The sequence below is a fragment of the Eleutherodactylus coqui genome, chromosome 2, assembly GCF_035609145.1.
Source record: "Eleutherodactylus coqui strain aEleCoq1 chromosome 2, aEleCoq1.hap1, whole genome shotgun sequence".
Classification (NCBI taxonomy): domain Eukaryota; kingdom Metazoa; phylum Chordata; class Amphibia; order Anura; family Eleutherodactylidae; genus Eleutherodactylus; species Eleutherodactylus coqui.
The window spans coordinates 343,986,788-344,008,407 of record NC_089838.1 but is presented as its reverse complement, the minus strand read 5'-3'; the positions used below and the strand labels follow the sequence as shown (position 1 = coordinate 344,008,407).

At 50.3% G+C, this 21,620-nt stretch overlaps 1 protein-coding gene across 1 annotated transcript in view; it reads right to left on the bottom strand.

Annotated features, from left to right (window-relative positions):
• Positions 1-21,620, bottom strand: part of ACTL6B (actin like 6B) — a 90,056-nt gene that overhangs the window by 53,661 nt on the left and 14,775 nt on the right. The window contains exons 2-5 of the mRNA XM_066593938.1: positions 11,114-11,190; positions 10,770-10,932; positions 10,127-10,227; positions 8,754-8,851 (exon numbers count right to left, since the gene is read on the bottom strand). Of these exons, the coding sequence (XP_066450035.1) occupies positions 8,754-8,851; positions 10,127-10,227; positions 10,770-10,932; positions 11,114-11,190 (439 nt within the window). The remainder of the gene's footprint in view (positions 1-8,753; positions 8,852-10,126; positions 10,228-10,769; positions 10,933-11,113; positions 11,191-21,620) is intronic.

Genomic DNA, 21,620 nt, shown 5'->3' with positions numbered 1-21,620 from the left:
GCAGAGCATCACCCCACAACATCATACCCCAAATATCACCTCACATGACATCACATTCTGCAGAGCATCACCCCACAACATCATACCCCAAATGTCACCCCACATGACATCACATCCTGCAGAGCATCACCCCCAATATCATACCCCAAATATCACCCCACATGACATCACACCCTGCAGAGCATCACACCCAACATCATACCCCAAATATCACCCCACATGACATCACACCCTGCAGAGCATCACCCCCAACATCACACCCTGCAGAGCATCACCCCCAACATCATACCCCAAATATCACCCCACATGACATCACACCCTGCAGAGCATCACCCCACAACATCATACCCCAAATATCACCCCACATGACATCACATTCTGCAGAGCATCACCCCCAACATCATACCCCAAATATCACCCCACATGACATCACACTCTGCAGAGCATCACCCCCAACATACTACCCCAAATATCACCCCACATGACATCACATCCTGCAGAGCATCACCCCACAACACCATACCCCAATTATCACCCCACATGACATCACACTCTGCAGAGCATCACCCCACAACATCATACCCCAAATAGGACCCCACATGACATCACACTCTGCAGAGCATCACCCTCAACATCATACCCCAAATATCACCCCACATGACATCACATCCTGCAGAGCATCACCCCCAACATCATACCCCAAATATCACCCCACATGACATCACACCCTGCAGAGCATCACCCCACAACATCATACCCCAAATATCACCCCACATGACATCACACTCTGCAGAGCATCACCCCCATCATACCCCACATATCACTCCACATGACATCACACCCTGCAGAGCATTACCCCCAACATCATACCCCAAATATCACCCCACATGACATCACACTCTGCAGAGCATCACCCCCAACATCATACCCCAAATATCACCCCACATGACATCACACCCTGCAGAGCATCACCCCCAACATCACACCCTGCAGAGCATCACCCCCAACATCATACCCCAAATATCACCCCACATGACATCACACTCTGCAGAGCATCACCCCACAACATCATACCCCAAATATCACCCCACATGACATCACACTCTGCAGAGTATCACCCCACAACATCATACCCCAAATATCACCTGACATGACATACCATCCTGCAGAGCATCACCCCACAACATCATACCGCAAATATCACCCCACATGACATCACACCCTGCAGAGCATCACCCCCCAACATCATACCGCAAATATCACCCCACATGACATCACACCCTGCAGAGCATCACCCCCAACATCATACCCCAAATATCACCCCACATGACATCACACCCTGCAGAGCATCACCCCCAACATCATACCCCAAATATCACCCCACATGACATCACACCCTGCAGAGCATCACCCCCCAACATCATACCCCAAATATCACCTGACATGACATACCATCCTGCAGAGCATCACCCCCAACATCATACCCCAAATATCACCCCATATGACATCACACCCTGCAGAGCATCACCCCCATCATACCCCAAATATCACCCCCCATGACATCACACTCAGCAGAGCATCACCCCCAACATCATACCCCAAAAATCACCCCACATGACATCACACCCTGCAGAGTATCACCCCCAACATCATACCCCAAATATCACCCCACATGACATCACACTCAGCAGAGCATCACCCCCAACATCATACCCCAAATATTACCCCACATGACATCACACTCTGCAGAGCATCACCCCCAACATCATACCCCAAAAATCACCCCACATGACATCACACCCTGCAGAGCATCACCCCCATCATACCCCAAATATCACCCCCCATGACATCACACTCAGCAGAGCATCACCCCCAACATCATACCCCAAATATTACCCCACATGACATCACACTCTGCAGAGCATCACCCCCAACATCACACTCTGCAGAGCATCACCCCCAACATCATACCCCAAATATCACCCCACATGACATCACACCCTGCAGAGCGTCACCCCACAACATCATACCCCAAATATCACCACACATGACATCACACCCTGCAGAGCATCACCCCCCAACATCATACCCCAAATATCACCCCACAGGACATCACACCCTGCAGAGCATCACCCCCATCATACCCCAAATATCACCCCACATGACATCACACTCTGCAGAGCATCACCCCCAACATTATACCCCAAATATCACCCCACATGACATCACACCCTGCAGAGCATCACCCCCAACATCATACCCCAAATATCACCCCACATGACATCACACTCTGCAGAGCATCACCCCACAACATCATACCCCAAATATCACCCCACATGACATCACACTCAGCAGAGCATCACCCCACACATCATATCCCAAATATCACCCCACATGACATCACACCCTGCAGAGCATCTCCCCACAACATCATACCCCAAATGTCACCCCACATGACATGACATCCTGCAGAGCATCACCCCCAACATCATACCCCACATGACATCACATCCTGCAGAGCATCACCCCACAACATCATACCCCAAATCTTACCCCACATGACATCACACCCTGCAGAGCATCACCCCACATCATACCCCAAATATCACCCCACATGACATCACATCCTGCAGAGCATCACCCCCAACATCATACCCCAAATATCACCCCACATGACATCACATCCTGCAGAGCATCACCCCCAACATCATACCCCAAATATCACCCCACATGACATCACATCCTGCGGAGCATCACCCCACAACATCATACCCCAAATATCACCCCACATGACATCACACCCTGCAGAGCATCACCCCACAACATCATACCCCAAATATCACCCCACATGACATCACACTCTGCAGAGCATCACCCCCAACATCATACCCCAAATATCACCCCACATGACATCACACCCTGCAGAGCATCACCCCACATCATACCCCAAATATCACCTCACATGACATCACATTCTGCAGAGCATCACCCCACAACATGATACCCCAAATATCACCCCACATGACATCACACCCTGCAGAGCATCACCCCCAACATCATACCCCAAATATCACCCCACATGACATCACACTCTGCAGAGCATCACCCCACATGACATCACACCCTGCAGAGCATCACCCCAAAACATCATACCCCAAATATCACCCCACATGACATCACACCCTGCAGAGCATCACCCCCATCATACCCCACATATCACCCCACATGACATCACATCCTGCAGAGCATCACCCCCAACATCATACCCCAAATATCACCCCACATGACATCACACCCTGCAGAGCATCACCCCCAACATCATACCCCAAATATCACCCCACATGACATCACACTCTGCAGAGCATCACCCCACATGACATCACACCCTGCAGAGCATCACCCCACAACATCATACCCCAAATATCACCCCACATGACATCACACCCTGCAGAGCATCACCCCCATCATACCCCACATATCACCCCACATGACATCACATCCTGCAGAGCATCACCCCCAACATCATACCCCAAATATCACCCCACATGACATCACACCCTGCAGAGCATCACCCCTAACATCATACCCCAAATATCACCTCACATGACATCACACCCTGCAGAGCATCACCCCACAACATCATAGCCCAAATATCACCCCACATGACATCACACCCTGCAGAGCATCACCCCTAACATCATACCCCAAATATCACCTCACATGACATCACACCCTGCAGAGCATCACCCCCAACATCATACCCCAAATATCACCCCACATGACATCACACTCTGCAGAGCATCGCCCCCAACATCATACCGCAAATATCACCCCACATGACATCACACCCTGCAGAGCATCACCCCCAACATCATACCCCAAATATCACCCCACATGACATCACACTCTGCAGAGCATCACCCCATAACATCATACCCCAAATATCACCCCACATGACATCACACCCTGCAGAGCATCACCCCACAACATCATACCCCAAATATCACCCCACATGACATCACACCCTGCAGAGCATCACCCCACAACATCATACCCCAAATATCACCCCACATGACATCACACCCTGCAGAGCATCACCCCATAACATCATACCCCAAATATCACCCCACATGACATCACACCCTGCAGAGCATCACCCCCAACATCATACCCCAAATATCACCTCACATAACATCACATCCTGCAGAGCATCACCCCAAAACATCATACCCCAAATATCACCCCACATGACATCACACCCTGCAGAGCATCACCCCACAACATCATACCGAGATATCACCCCACATGACATCACACCCTGCAGAGCATCACCCCACAACATCATACCCCAAATATCACCCCACATGACATCACATCCTGCAGAGCATCACCCCCCAACATCATACCCCAAATATCACCCCACATGACATCACACACTGCAGAGCATCACCCCCAACATCATACCCCAAATATCACCCCACATGACATCACACTCCGCAGAGCATCACCCCCAACATCATACCCCAAATATCACCCCACATGACATCACACCCTGCAGAGCATCACCCCACAACATCATACCCCAAATATCACCCCACATGACATCACACCCTGCAGAGCATCACCCCCAACATCATACCCCAAATATCACCCCACATGACATCACACCCTGCAGAGCATCACCCCACAACATCATACCCCAAATATCACCCCACATGACATCACACTCTGCAGAGCATCACCCCCAACATCATACCCCAAATATCACCTCACATGACATCACACCCTGCAGAGCATCACCCCCAACATCATACCCCAAATATCACCCCACATGACATCACACTCTGCAGAGCATCACCCCCAACATCATACCCCAAATATCACCCCACATGACATCACACCCTGCAGAGCATCACCCCACAACATCATACCCCAAATATCACCCCACATGACATCACACTCTGCAGAGCATCACCCCCAACATCATACCCCAAATATCACCTCACATGACATCACACCCTGCAGAGCATCACCCCCAACATCATACCCCAAATATCACCCCACATGACATCACACCCTGCAGAGCATCACCCCACAACATCATACCCCAAATATCACCCCACATGACATCACACCCTGCAGAGCATCACCCCCAACATCATACTCCAAATATCACCCCACATGACATCACACCCTGCAGAGCATCACCCCCAACATCATACCCCAAATATCACCCCACATGACATCACACTCTGCAGAGCATCACCCCCCAACATCACACCCTGCAGAGCATCACCCCAAAACATCATACCCCAAATATCACCCCACATGACATCACACCCTGCAGAGCATCACCCCAACATCATACCCCAAATATCACCCCACATGACATCACACCCTGCAGAGCATCACCCCACAACATCATACCCCAAATATCACCCCACATGACATCACACCCTGCAGAGCATCACCCCACATCATACCCCAAATATCACCCCACATGACATCACACCCTGCAGAGCATCACCCCACAACATGATACCGCAAATATCACCCCACATGACATCACACCCTGCAGAGCATCACCCCAAAACATCATACCCCAAATATCACCCCACATGACATCACACCCTGCAGAGCATCACCCCTAACATCATACCCCAAATATCACCCCACATGACATCACACTCTGCAGAGCATCACCCCACAACATCATACCCCAAATATCACCCCACATGACATCACACCCTGCAGAGCATCACCCCACATCATACCCCAAATATCACCTCACATGACATCACATTCTGCAGAGCATCACCCCACAACATGATACCCCAAATATCACCCCACATGACATCACACCCTGCAGAGCATCACCCCCCAACATCATACCCCAAATATCACCCCATATGACATCACACCCTGCAGAGCATCACCCCCAACATCATACCCCAAATATCACCCCACATGACATCACACCCTGCAGGGCATCACCCCACATCATACCCCAAATATCACCCCACATGACATCACATCCTGCAGAGCATCACCCCAGAACATCATACCCCAAATATCACCCCACATGACATCACACCCTGCAGAGCATCACCCCGCAAAATCATACCCCAAATATCACCCCACATGACATCACACTCTGCAGAGCATCACCCCACAACATCATACCCCAAATATCACCCCACATGACATCACACCCTGCAGAGCATCACCCCACAACATCATATCCCAAATATCACCCCACATGACATCACACTCTGCAGAGCATCACCCCACATCATACCCCAAATATCACCCCACATGACATCACATCCTGCAGAGCATCGCCCCCAACATCATACCCCAAATATCACCCCACATGACATCACACTCTGCAGAGCATCACCCCACAACATCATACCCCAAATATCACCCCACAGGACATCACACCCTGCAGAGCATCACCCCCAACATCATACCCCAAATATCATCCCACATGACATCACACTCTGCAGAGCATCACCCCCCAACATCATACTCCAAATATCACTCCACATGACATCACATCCTGCAGAGCATCACCCCCAATATCATACCCAAAATATCACCCCACATGACATCACACACTGCAGAGCATCACCCCCAACATCATACCCCACATGACATCACATCCTGCAGAGCATCACCCCAAAACATCATACCCCAAATATCACCCCACATGACATCACACCCTGCAGAGCATCACCCCACAACATCATACCCCAAATATCACCCCACATGACATCACACTCTGCAGAGCATCACCCCCAACATCATACCCCAAATATCACCCCACATGACATCACACTCTGCAGAGCATCACCCCACAACATCATACCCCAAATATCACCCCACATGACATCACACCCTGCAGAGCATCACCCCAAAACATCATACCCCAAATATCACCCCACATGACATTACACCCTGCAGAGCATAACCCCACAACATCATACCCCAAATATCACCCCACATGACAGCACACTCTGCAGAGCATCACCCCCAACATCACACCCTGCAGAGCATCACCCCCAACATCATATTCCAAATATCACCCCACATGACATCACACCCTGCAGAGCATCACCCCCAACATCACACCCCAAATATCACCCCACATGGCATCACATCCTGCAGAGCATCACCCCCAACATCATACCCCAAATATCACCCCACATGACATCACACTCTGCAGAGCATCACCCCCAACATCATACCCCAAATATCACCTCACATGACATCACATCCTGCAGAGCATAACCCCACAACATCATACCCCAAATATCACCCCACAGGACATCACACCCTGCAGAGCATCACCCCCAACATCATACCCCAAATATCACCCCACAGGACATCACATCCTGCAGAGCATCACCCCCAACATCATACCCCAAATATCACCCCACATGACATCACACACTGCAGAGCATCACCCCACAACATCATACCCCAAATATCACCCCACATGACATCACACTCTGCAGAGCATCACCCCCAACATCATACCCCACATGACATCACACCCTGCAGAGCATCACCCCACAACATCATACCCCAAATATCACCCCACATGACATCACACCCTGCAGAGCATCACCCCCAACATCATACCCCAAATATCACCCCACATGACATCACACTCTGCAGAGCATCACCCCCAACATCATACCCCAAATATCACCCCACATGACATCACATCCTGCAGAGCATCACCCCCAACATCATACCCCAAATATCACCCCACATGACATCACAGTCTGCAGAGCATCTCCCCACAACATCATACCCCAATTATCACCCCACATGACATCACACCCTGCAGAGCATCACCCCACAACACCATACCCCAAATGTCACCCCACATGACATGACATCCTGCAGAGCATCACCCCCAACATCATACCCCACATGACATCACATCCTGCAGAGCATCACCCCACAACATCATACCCCAAATATCACCCCACATGACATCACACCCTGCAGAGCATCACCCCCAACATCATACCCCAAATCTTACCCCACATGACATCACACCCTGCAGAGCATCACCCCACATCATACCCCAAATATCACCCCACATGACATCACACCCTGCAGAGCATCACCCCCAACATCATACCCCAAATATCACCCCACATGACATCACACCCTGCAGAGCATCACCCCCAACATCATACCCCAAATATCACCCCACATGACATCACATCCTGCAGAGCATCACCCCACAACATCATACCCCAAATATCACCTCACATGACATCACACTCTGCAGAGCATCACCCCCAACATCATACCCCAAATATCACCCCACATGACATCACACTCTGCAGAGCATCACCCCACAACATCATACCCCAAATATCACCCCACATGACATCACACCCTGCAGAGCATCACCCCACAACATCATACCCCAAATATCACCCCACATGACATCACACCCTGCAGAGCATCACCCCAAAACATCATACCCCAAATATCACCCCACATGACATCACACTCTGCAGAGCATCACCCCACAACACCATACCTCAAATATCACCCCACATGACATCATAGTCTGCAGAGCATCTCCCCTGAATACCACACTGGGAACTAGACCCCTAATTATCAAACCAAGCAGCTCCTACCCTGGCCATCATAACCATCGCCCCGCTGCCCCCCATCTGTCAGGCCTGCCCCTGGCCCCGCACCCTACGGCTCCTGAAAGATACGCGGTCAGCACCGCCGTCTTACACAGGAAGAAAGCCGGGATGTTATAATGTTCAAACATCAATTCTGTCAGCTTCTCCCGCTTCGCCCGGGCGTTCCACTAAAAAGAAAAAGGAGAAGTAAGTCCCGCCCCCTGCAGGGTGATACAGAAGGGAGCTATGAGACGGCCCCGCCCCCTGCAGGGTGATACAGAAGGGAGCTATGAGACGGCCCCGCCCCCTGCAGGGTGATACAGAAGGGAGCTATGAGCCGGCCCCTCCCCCTGCAGGGTGATACAGAAGGGAGCTATGAGACGGCCCCGCCCCCTGCAGGGTGATACAGAAGGGAGCTATGAGACGGCCCCGCCCCCTGCAGGGTGATACAGAAGGGAGCTATGAGACGGCCCCGCCCCCTGCAGGGTGATACAGAAGGGAGCTATGAGCCAGCCCCGCCCCCTGCCGGGTGACATAAATGGGAGCTATAAGCCAGCCCCGCCCCCTGCAGGGTGATACAGAAAGCAGCTATGAGCCAGCGCCGCCCCCTGCAGGGTGATACAAAAGGCAGCTATGAGCCGGCCCCGCCCCCTACCGGGTGACATAGAAGGGAGCTATGAGCCGGCCCTGCCCGCTGTAGGGTGATACAGAAGGGAGCTATGAGCTGGCCCCTCCCCCTGCAGGGTGATACAGAAGGGAGCTATGAGCCGGCCCCGCCCCCTGCAGGGTGATAAAGAAGAGAGCTATGAGCCAGCCCTGTCCCCTGCAGGGTGATACAGAAGGGAGCTATGAGACGGCCCCGCCCCCTGCAGGGTGATACAGAAGGGAGCTATGAGCCGGCCCCGCGCCCTGCTGGTTGACACAGATGGGAGCTATGAGCTGGCCCCGCCCCCTGCAGGGTGATACAGAAGGGAGCTATGAGCCGGCCCCGCCCCCTACTGGGTGGCACAGCTGGGAGCTATGAGACGGCCCCGCCCCCTGCAGGGTACTACCAAAGGGAGCTATGAGCCAGCCCCGCCCCCTGCTTGGTGACACAGATGGGAGCTATGAGCTGGCCCCTCCCCCTGCAGGGTGATACAGAAGGGAGCTATGAGCCAGCCCTGCCCCCTACTGGGTGATACAAAAGGGAGCAATGAGACGGCCCCTGCAGGGTGATACAGAAGGGAGCTATGAGACGGCCCCGCCCCCTGCAGGGTGATACAGAAGGGAGCTATGAGACGGCCCCGCCCCCTGCAGGGTGATACAGAAGGGAGCTATGAGACGGCCCCGCCCCCTGCAGGGTGATACAGAAGGGAGCTATGAGCCGGCCCCGCCCCCTGCAGGGTGATACAGAAGGGAGCTATGAGCCGGCCCTCCCCCTGCAGGGTGGTACAAAAGGGAGCCAGCCCCTCCCCCTTACTTACCGGGGCTTCGGACATGAGAATGGGGTGTAGGGCGGGGTCGGACTTCAGGTGTTTGTTGAAGGTGTGGTCCAGTATGGCCTGGAAGGCGTCCCAATCTTCAACTGTAAGATATCATACACAGCAGTGAGGCGGCAGATATCACGTGGGATACTGAAACACAGCGGATATGGAGTCAGCCATGACATCGCTCGTCTTCTGATCGCCATGTAGCGAGCCTCTGCGTCGTCACGCTTTCTACCAGTTTGTCAGCCACCCGTCATGTGAGCGCAGCTGCGAGGGGTTAATGTACCTACATCACACTGCCAGCATATTCTGGTACCGTACCAATGCCCAGGCACTGACTGCACTGCAGCAGGGACTACTGGCTCTAGGGGGCGCTGTTCTCTTTCACAGGTCAGTTCCATCATTTACGTGTTTGGTGTTTCCAAGGTCTACAAACACCCTTGCAAGTAATGGCCGGTGGCCGCCACGTCCGTCGGTGGGGGTCCTGGCATAGCGATGCCCTCACCCATGGTAATGAAGAATTATGGGTAATGGTTGCAGTGAGACCAGGGACAGCCGGAAGCACAGGATGGCACATGATGAGCGGAGAGCTGGCAGACAACACACATGGCTTGGCTGAGTTTTGGCGCATCGGTCTCACTCATGCCGTTCTTCAGCGGTGACGTGACCTCGGTAAGTGGCCGCGGGACGTGAAGGCACGTTGTGTCGATGTAATAGACCCGGCTCAGCTTCCGATCCTTCTCCAGCTCCGAGGACAGAGAGTCATCCGGAGAGAAGACCCCCAGAGTGGTCGGAAAGTCGGCCTGAGGAAACAATGGACGAGGGAGAAATTATGGGGGACACTGGGGGGCATTCATCAGCATCAGTGGGGTTATCTACCCTCCACCTGGAAGCTGTGACTACTTCTTTGTACCCCCATTCATTACCCTGTGGGACCCCCTATAAAAGCTGTGGACACCAGGAGCTTCATGAGAAGGCTCATACCTTGGGACAATCTTCACCGGCGTAACCAGCCCGCACCGAGTAGGATCCGATATCGAATACCAGAGCGCCGACCTCATCTAGGAGAAAGAAGAGAGAGTTATGGGGGCCCCGGAGCCACCACATATAGAGTAGGGTTACAACAGGAGGCCCACGGCGGCACAGGACAGCTACCACCTGGGGGACATATAATGCGTTGGGGATATTACTGGCTGCCCTCTGGGGGACATATAATGTGTTGGAGATGTTACTGGCCGCACTCTGGGGGACATATAATGTGTTGTAGATGTTACTGGCCGCACTCTGGGGGACATATAATGTGTTGTAGATGCTACTGGACTCACTCTGGGGGACATATAATGTGTTGTAGATGTTACTGGCTGCACACTGGGGGACATATAAGGTGTCGGAGATGTTACTGGCTGCACTCTGGGGGACATATGTGTTGGAGATGTTACTGGCTGCACTCTGGGGGACATATAATGTGTTGGAGATGTTACTGGCTGCACTCTGGAAGACATATAATGTGTTGGAGATGTTACTGGTTGCACTCTGGGGGACATATAATGTGTTGGAGATGTTAGAGGACACTGGTAGCACTACGTAGTGGTGGACACTGGTAGCTCTCTGTAGTGTTGGACACTGGTAGCTCTCTGTAGTGTTGGACACTGGTAGCTCTATGTAGTGGTGGACACTGGTAGCTCTATGTAGTGGTGGACACTGGTAGCTCTATGTAGTGGTGGACACTGGTAGCTCTATGTAGTGGTGGACACTGGTAGTGCTATATAGTGGTGAACACTGCTAGCGTTATGTAGTGGTGGACACTGGTAGCTCTATGTAGTGGTGGACACTGGTAGTGCTATATAGTGGTGAACACTGCTAGCGTTATGTAGTGGTGGACACTGGTAGCGCTATGTCGTGGTGGACACTGGTAGCGCTATGTCATGGTGGACACTGGTAGCGCTATGTAGTGGTGGACACTGGTAGCTCTATGTAGTGGTGGACACTGGTAGCGCTATGTCATGGTGGACACTGGTAGCGCTATGTAGTGGTGGACACAGGTAGCGCTATGTAGTGGTGGACACTGGTAGCTCTATGTAGTGGTGGACACTGGTAGCTCTATGTAGTGGTGGACACTGGTAGCTCTATGTAGTGGTGGACACTGGTAGCTCTATGTAGTGGTGGACACTGGTAGCTCTATGTAGTGGTGGACACTGGTAGCTCTATGTAGTGGTGGACACTGGTAGCTCTATGTAGTGGTGGACACTGGTAGCTCTATGTAGTGGTGGACACTGGTAGCTCTATGTAGTGGTGGACACTGGTAGCTCTATGTAGTGGTGGACACTAGTAGCTCTATGTTGTGGTGGACACTGGTAGCTCTATGTTGTGGTGGACACTGGTAGCTCTATGTTGTGGTGAACACTGGGAGTGTTATGTGGTGGTGGATACTGGTAGCTCTATGTAGTGGTGGACACTGGTAGCTCTATGTAGTTGTGGACACTGGTAGCTCTATGTAGTTGTGGACACTAGTAGCTCTATGTTGTGGTGGACACTGGTAGCTCTATGTTGTGGTGGACACTGGTAGCTCTATGTTGTGGTGAACACTGGGAGTGTTATGTGGTGGTGGATACTGGTAGCTCTATGTAGTGGTGGACACTGGTAGCTCTATGTAGTGGTGGACACTGGTAGCTCGATGTAGTGGTGGACACTGGTAGCTCGATGTAGTGGTGGACACTGGTAGCTCGATGTAGTGGTGGACACTGGTAGCTCGATGTAGTGGTGGACACTGGTAGCTCGATGTAGTGGTGGACACTGGTAGCTCTATGTAGTAGTGGACTCTGGAAGCTCTATGTAGTGGTGGACACTGGTAGCTCTATGTAGTAGTGGACTCTGGAAGCTCTATGTAGTGGTGGACTCTGGTAGCTCTATGTAGTGGTGGACACTGGTAGCTCTATGTAGTTGTGGACACTGGTAGCTCTATGTAGTTGTGGACACTGGTAGCTCTATGTAGTTGTGGACACTGGTAGCTCTTTGTAGTGGTGGACAATGATAGCTCTATGTAGTGGTGGACACTGGTAGCTCTATGTAGTGGTGGACTCTGGAAGCTCTATGTAGTGGTGGACACTGGTAGCTCTATGTAGTGGTGGACACTGGTAGCTCTATGTAGTGGTGGACACTGGTAGCTCTATGTAGTGGTGGACACTGGTAGCTCTATGTAGTGGTGGACACTGGTAGCTCTATGTAGTGGTGGACTCTGGAAGCTCTATGTAGTGGTGGACTCTGGAAGCTCTATGTAGTGGTGGACACTGGTAGCGCTATGTAGTGGTGGACACTGGTAGCTCTATGTAGTTGTGGACACTGGTAGCTCTATGTAGTTATGGACACTGGTAGCTCTATGTAGTTGTGGACACTGGTAGCTCTATGTAGTAGTGGACTCTGGAAGCTCTATGTAGTGGTGCACACTGGTAGCTCTATGTAGTGGTGGACACTGGTAGCTCTATGTAGTGGTGGACACTGGTAGCTCTATGTAGTGGTGGACACTGGTAGCTCTATGTAGTAGTGGACTCTGGAAGCTCTATGTAGTGGTGGACACTGGTAGCTCTATGTAGTGGTGGACACTGGTAGCTCTATGTAGTGGTGGACACTGGTAGCTCTATGTAGTGGTGGACACTGGTAGCTCTATGTAGTGGTGGACACTGGTAGCTCTATGTAGTAGTGGACTCTGGAAGCTCTATGTAGTGGTGGACACTGGTAGTGCTATGTAGTGGTGGATACTGGTAGCTCTATGTAGTGGTGGACACTGGTAGCTCTATGTAGTGGTGGACTCTGGAAGCTCTATGTAGTGGTGGACACTGGTAGCTCTATGTAGTAGTGGACTCTGGAAGCTCTATGTAGTGGTGGACTCTGGAAGCTCTATGTAGTGGTGGACACTGGTAGCTCTATGTAGTGGTGGACACTGGTAGCGCTATGTAGTAGTGGACACTGGTAGGTATATGTAGTGGTGGACACTGGTAGCTCTATGTAGTAGTGGACACTGGTAGCTCTATGTAGTAGTGGACACTGGTAGCTCTATGTAGTGGTGGACACTGGTAGCTCTATGTAGTGGTGGACACTGGTAGCTCTATGTAGTGGTGGACACTGGTAGCTCTATGTAGTGGTGGACACTGGTAGCTCTATGTAGTGGTGGACACTGGTAGGTGTATGTAGTGGTGGACACTGGTAGCGCTACGTAGTGGTGGACACTGGTAGCGCTACGTAGTGGTGGACACTGGTAGCGCTACGTAGTGGTGGACACTGGTAGCGCTACGTAGTGGTGGACACTGGTAGCGCTACGTAGTGGTGGACACTGGTAGCGCTACGTAGTGGTGGACACTGGTAGCGCTACGTAGTGGTGGACACTGGTAGCGCTACGTAGTGGTGGACACTGGTAGCGCTACGTAGTGGTGGACACTGGTAGCGCTACGTAGTGGTGGACACTGGTAGCGCTACGTAGTGGTGGACACTGGTAGCGCTACGTAGTGGTGGACACTGGTAGCGCTACGTAGTGGTGGACACTGGTAGCGCTATGTAGTGGTGGACACTGATAGCCCTATGTAGTGGTGGACACTGGTAGCCCTATGTAGTGGTGGACACTGGTAGCGCTACGTAGTGGTTGACACTGGTAGCGCGGTGTAGTGGTGGACACTGGTAGCTCTGTGTAGTGGTGGACACTGGTAGCGCTATGTAGTGGTGGACACTGGTAGCGCTATGTAGTGGTGGACACTGGTAGCGCTATGCAGTGGTGGACACTGGTAGCTCTGTGTAGTGGTGGACACTGGTAGCTCTATGTAGTGGTGGACACTGGTAGCGCTATGTAGTGGTGGACACTGGTAGCGCTATGTAGTGGTGGACACTGGTAGCGCTATGTAGTGGTGGACACTGGAAGCTCTATGTAGTGGTGGACACTGGTAACTCTATGTAGTGGTGGACACTGGTAGCGCTATGTAGTGGTGGACACTGGTAGCGCTATGTAGTGGTGGACACTGGTAGCGCTATGTAGTGGTGGACACTGGTAGCGCTATGTAGTGGTGGACACTGGTAGCGCTATGTAGTGGTGGACACTGGTAGCGCTATGTAGTGGTGGACAATGGTAGCTCTATGTAGTGGTGGACACTGGTAGCTCTATGTAGTGGTGGACACTGGTAGCTCTATGTAGTGGTGGACACTGGTAGCTCTATGTAGTGGTGGACACTGGTAACTCTATGTAGTGGTGGACACTGGTAGCGCTATGTAGTGGTGGACACTGGTAGCGCTATGTAGTGGTGGACACTGGTAGCGCTATGTAGTGGTGGACACTGGTAGCGCTATGTAGTGGTGGACACTGGTAGCGCTATGTAGTGGTGGACAATAGTAGCTCTATGTATTGGTGGACACTGGTAGCTCTATGTAGTGGTGGACACTGGTAGCTCTATGTAGTGGTGGACACTGGTAGCTCTATGTAGTGGTGGACACTGGTAACTCTATGTAGTGGTGGACACTGGTAGCGCTATGTAGTGGTGGACACTGGTAGCTCTATGTAGTGGTGGACACTGGTAGCTCTATGTAGTGATGGACTCTGGTAGCTCTATGTAGTGGTGGACACTGGTAGCGCGGTGTAGTGGTGGACACGGGTAGCGCGGTGTAGTGGTGGACACTGGTAGCGCTATGTAGTGATGGACTCTGGTAGCTCTATGTAGTGGTGGACACTGGTAGCGCTATGTAGTGGTGGACACTGGTAGCGCTATGTAGTGGTGGACACTGGTAGCGCTATGTAGTGGTGGACACTGGTAGGTCTATGTAGTGGTGGACACTGGTAGCTCTATGTAGTGGTGGACACTGGTAGCTCTATGTAGTGGTGGACACTGGTAGCTCTATGTAGTGGTGGACACTGGTAGCGCTATGTAGTGGTGGACACTGGTAGCTCTATGTAGTGGTGGACACTGGTAGGTGTATGTAGTGGTGGACACTGGTAGCTCTATGTAGTGGTGGACACTGGTAGCTCTATGTAGTGGTGGACACTGGTAGCTCTATGTAGTTGAGGACACTGGTAGCTCTATGTAGTTGAGGACACTGGTAGCTCTATGTAGTGGTGGACACTGGTAGCTCTATGTAGTGGTGGACACTGGTAGCGCTATGTAGTGGTGGACACTGGTAGCGCTATGTAGTGGTGGACACTGGTAGGTCTATGTAGTGGTGGACACTGGTAGCTCTATGTAGTGGTGGACACTGGTAGCTCTATGTAGTGGTGGACACTGGTAGCTCTATGTAGTGGTGGACACTGGTAGCGCTATGTAGTGGTGGACACTGGTAGCTCTATGTAGTGGTGGACACTGGTAGGTGTATGTAGTGGTGGACACTGGTAGCTCTATGTAGTGGTGGACACTGGTAGCTCTATCTAGTCGTGGACACTGTTAGTGATTGTTAAAGGAACCTATTGCCTCCACTAGGGTGAGCAATGGCAGCTGTATGAATGTATCTTTAGTGAGCTATCAAGTGTTGGCTGTATATATCTGTATACAGTGAGCTCCTTTTAGTCGTGGCTGTATATATTTGTTTGCAGTGTACTCCCCCTTGTGGTGGCTGTATATATATGCATACAGTGAGCTCTCACTAGTTGCGGCTGTATATAAGTGTACACAGTTTTCTTTCCCTAGTAGTGGCTGTATATATGTGTACACAGTAAGCTCCACCTAGTGGTGACTATATATATCTGTATGTAGGAAGAACCCCCTGGTGGTGGCCGTATATTTCTATATGTACTGAGCTCCCCTAGTGGTGGCTGTATATAGGTGTATACACTGAGCTCTATATAGTGGTGGCTGTATATATCTGTATGTTGTGATCTCGCCCTAGTGTTGGATGTATATAACTGTATACAGTGAGCATCCCCTCGTGGTGGCTTTATATATCCGTATACAGTGAGCTCCCCCTCGTGGTCTCTGTATATTGGTGTATAAAATGAGCTCTATATAATGGTGGCTGTATATATCTGTATGTAGTGACCTTCCCCTAATGGTGGCTGTATATTTCTGTTTGTAGCGAGCTCCCTTTAGTGGTGGCTGTATATATGTGTATGCAGTGAGCTCCCCCTAGTGGTGTCTGTATATATTTGTATACAGTGAGCTTCCCCTTGTGATGGCTGTATATAACTGTATGTAGTGAGCTCACCCTAGGAGTGGATATATATATATCTGTATACAGTGAGTGCCCTCTAGTAGTGGAAGTATATATCTGTATACAGTGAGCTCCCCCTTGTTGTTGCTGTATATTTATGTATACAGTGAGCTCGATATAGTGGTAGCTGTGTATATCTGAATACAGTGAGCTCCCTCTAGTGGTCGCTCTATATATGTGTATACAGTGAGCTCGATATAGTGGTAGTGGTATATATCTCCATGTAGTGAGCTACCCCTAGTGGTGGATGTATGTGTATGTATGCAGTGAGCTCCCTCTAGTGGTGGCTGTATATTTCTGTTTGTAGTGAGCTCCCTTTAGTGGTGGCTATATATATATCTGTAAGTAGTGAGGCCCCCCTAGTGGTGTCTGTATATATGTGTATGCAGTGAGCTCCCCCTAGTGGTTGATGTATATATTTGTATACAGTGAGCTTCCCCTTGTGATGGCTGTATGTAACTGTATGTAGTGAGCTCACCCTAGTAGTGGATATATATCTGTATACAGTGAGTGCCCCCTAGTAGTGGATGTATATATCTGTATATAGTGAGCTCCCCCTAGTGGTCGCTGTATATATATGTATACAGTGAGCTCAATATAGTGGTAGCTGTATATATCTGTATACAGTGAGCTCCCCCTAGTGGTCGCTCTATATATGTTTATACAGTGAGCTCGATATAGTGGTATATATCTGTATGTAGTGAGCTCCCCCTAGTGGTGGATGTATGTGTATGTATGCAGTGAGCTACCCCTAGTGGTGGATTTATATATCTGTATACAGTGAGCTCGATATAGTGGTGTATGTATATATCTATAAGTAGGGAGCTCCCCCTAGTGGTGCCTGTATATATCTGTGTACAGTGAGCTTCCCCTAGTGGTGGCTGTATGTATGTGTATGTAGTGAACTCCCCCTAGTGTTGGCTGTATATATCTGTATATAGTGAGCTCCCATAGTGATGGCTGTATATATGTGAGCTCGACAGAGTGGTGGATATACCCGACTTCGCCCGAGTTAATTTGGTACTGGTGTTTATCTGGTGTTCACACGGAAAATCTTATGAAGTCGTGGTTACTTTAGAGGAAAATACTGAGGAAAAACATATGTTCACCATTTTGCATAGTTCTCTGCGTTACCCAGGAAACACCGCGGGGAGGTAACTATGCGACGTTTCCTTCATATAAAATGACATCAGGAAGTGAGAGAATTCGAATTCGATTAAAATTTGGACACTAATTCTTTTGCACTTAGAATGGAATAATCGAGTTGGGACTCATTAACTTTTCATATTTATGACACAATCAATGCTTCTGCCAAATTTCCCGTTTCTATGACATTGGGAAGTGAGAGATTTAGATTATGTACGTAAAATTTGGACGCAAATTCTTTTGCGCATAGAATTGAATAATTGAGTTGGGACTCATTAGCGTTTCCTATTTATGACATAATCAATGCTCCTGCCAAATTTCACGTTTCTATGACATCGGGAAGTGAGAAAAATACATTCCGTATATAAAATTTGGATGCTAATTCTTTTGCGCTAGAATTGAATAATCGAGTTGGGACCCGTTAACTTTTCCCATTTATGACATAATCAATGCTCGTACCAAATTTCATGTTTCTTTGACACCGGAAAGTGAGAAAAATACATTCCGTATGTAAAATGTGGACACTAATTCTTTTGCGCTAGAATTGAATAATCGAGTTGGGACCCATTAGCTTTTCCTATTTATGACATAATCAATGCCCGTGCCAAATTTTAAGTTTCTATGACATTGGGAAGTGAGAGATTTAGATTATGTATGTTAAATTTCAACGCCAATTCTTTTGCGCTAGAATTGTATAATCGAGTTGGGACCCAATTACGTTTCCTATTTTGGAGATAATCTATGCGTGTGCCAAATTTCATGTTTCTACGACATTGGGAAGTTGGAGAACTTTTGGCGAGTCAGTCAGTGAGTCAGTCAGTGAGTCAGTGAGGGCTTTCAGCTTTATATATATATACTAGCTGATATACCCGGCTTCGCCCGAGTTCATTTGGTACTGGTGTTTATCTGGTGTTCACACGGAAAATCTTATGAAGTCGTGGTTACTTTAGAGATACTGAGGAAAAACATATGTTCACCATTTTGCATAGTTCTCTGCGTTACCCAGGAAACACCACGGGGAGGTAACCATGTGACGTTTACTTTATATAAAATGACATCAGGAAGTGAGAGAATTAGATTACGTACATAAAATTTGGACACTAATTCTTTTGCGCTTAGAATTGAATAATGGAGTTGGGACTAGAGATGAGCGAGCACCAAAATGCTCGGGTGTTCGTTACTCGAGACGAACTTTTCGCGATGCTCGAGGGTTCGTTTCGAGTAACGAACCCCATTGAAGTCAATGGGCGACCCGAGCATTTTTGTATTTCGCCGATGCTCGCTAAGGTTTTCATTTGTGAAAATCTGGGCAATTCAAGAAAGTGATGGGAACGACACAGCAACGGATAGGGCAGGCGAGGGGCTACATGGTGGGCTGCATCTCAAGTTCACAGGTCCCACTATTAAGCCACAATAGCGGCAAGAGTGCCCCCCCCCCCTCAACAACTTTTACTTCTGAAAAGCCCTCATTAGCAATGGATACCTTAGCTAAGCACCACACTACCTCCAACAAAGCATAATCACTGCCTGCATGACACTCCGCTGCCACTTCTCCTGGGTTACATGCTGCCCAACCCCCCCCCCACGACCCAGTGCCCACAGCGCACACCAAACTGTCCCTGCCCAGCCTTCAGCTGCCCTCATGCCACGCCACCCTCATGTCTATTTATAAGTGCATGTGCCATGAGGAGGAACCACAGGCACACACTGCAGAGGGTTGGCACGGCCAGCCAGCGACCCTCTTTAAAAGGGGCGGGGCGATAGCCCACAATGCTGTACAGAAGCAATGAGAAATCCAATCCTGTGCCACCTCCATCTGGAGCTGCACACGTGGGCATAGCAATGGGGAACCCATGTGCCACACACTATTCATTCTGTCAAGGTGTCTGCATGCCCCAGTCAGACCGCGGCTTTTTATAAATAGTCACAGGCAGGTACAACTCCGCAATGGGAATTCCGTGTGCACCCACAGCATGGGTGGCTCCCTGGAACCCACCGGCTGTACATAAATGTATCCCATTGCAGTGCCCATCACAGCTGAGGTAACGTCCGATTAAATGCAGGTGGGCTTCGGCCCACACTGCATGCCCCAACCTGACCGGGGTTTTTAATTCATAGACACAGGCAGGTACAACTCCCTATTGTGAAGTCCCTGTGGACCGACAGCATGGGTGGGTGCCAGGAAGCCACCGGCGGTACATAAATATAACCCATTGCATTGCCCAGCACAGCTGAGGTAGTAATGTCATGTTTAATGCAGGTGGGCTTCGGCCCACACTGCATGCCCCAGTCAGACTGGGGTTATTTAGAAGTGGACACAGATGCATTTATAATTCCCTGTGGACCCACAGCATGGGTGGGTGCCAGGAAGCCACCGGCGGTACATAAATATATTCCATTGCAGTGCCCAGCACAGCTGATGTAACGTCAGCTTTAATGCAGGTGGGCTAAAAATTAATTGGATTACACTGTAGACGAGGGCCCCAAAAATTGGTGTACCAACAGTACTAATGTACCTCAGAAAAATTGCCCATGCCCAACCAAGAGGGCAGGTGAAACCCATTAATCGCTTTGGTTAATGTGGCTTAAGTGGTAACTAGGCCTGGAGGCAGCCCAGTTAAAATAAAAATTGGTTGAGGTGAAAGTTTCAACGCTTTAATGAGCATTAAAACGTCTAAAAATTGTTTACAAAAATTCTATGAGTGAGCCTTGTGGGCCTAAGAAAAATTGCCCGTTCAGCGTGATTATGTGAGGTTTCAGGAGGAGGAGCAGGAGGAGGAGGAGGATGAATATTATACACAGATTGATGAAGCAGAAATGTCCCCGTTTTGGATGGTGATAGAGAACGATGCTTCCATCCGCGGGTGCAGCCTACGTATTGTTTAGGTATCGCTGCTGTCCGCTGGTGGAGAACAGAAGTCTGGGGAAATCCAGGCTTTGTTCATCTTGATGAGTGTAAGCCTGTCGGCACTGTCGGTTGACAGGCGGGTACGCTTATCCGTGATGATTCCCCCAGCCGCACTAAACACCCTCTCCGACAAGACGCTAGCCGCAGGACAAGCAAGCACCTCCAGGGCATACAGCGCTAGTTCAGGCCACGTGTCCAGCTTCGACACCCAGTAGTTGTAGGGCAGAGGCGTCACGGAGGACGGTCGTGCGATCGGCTACGTAC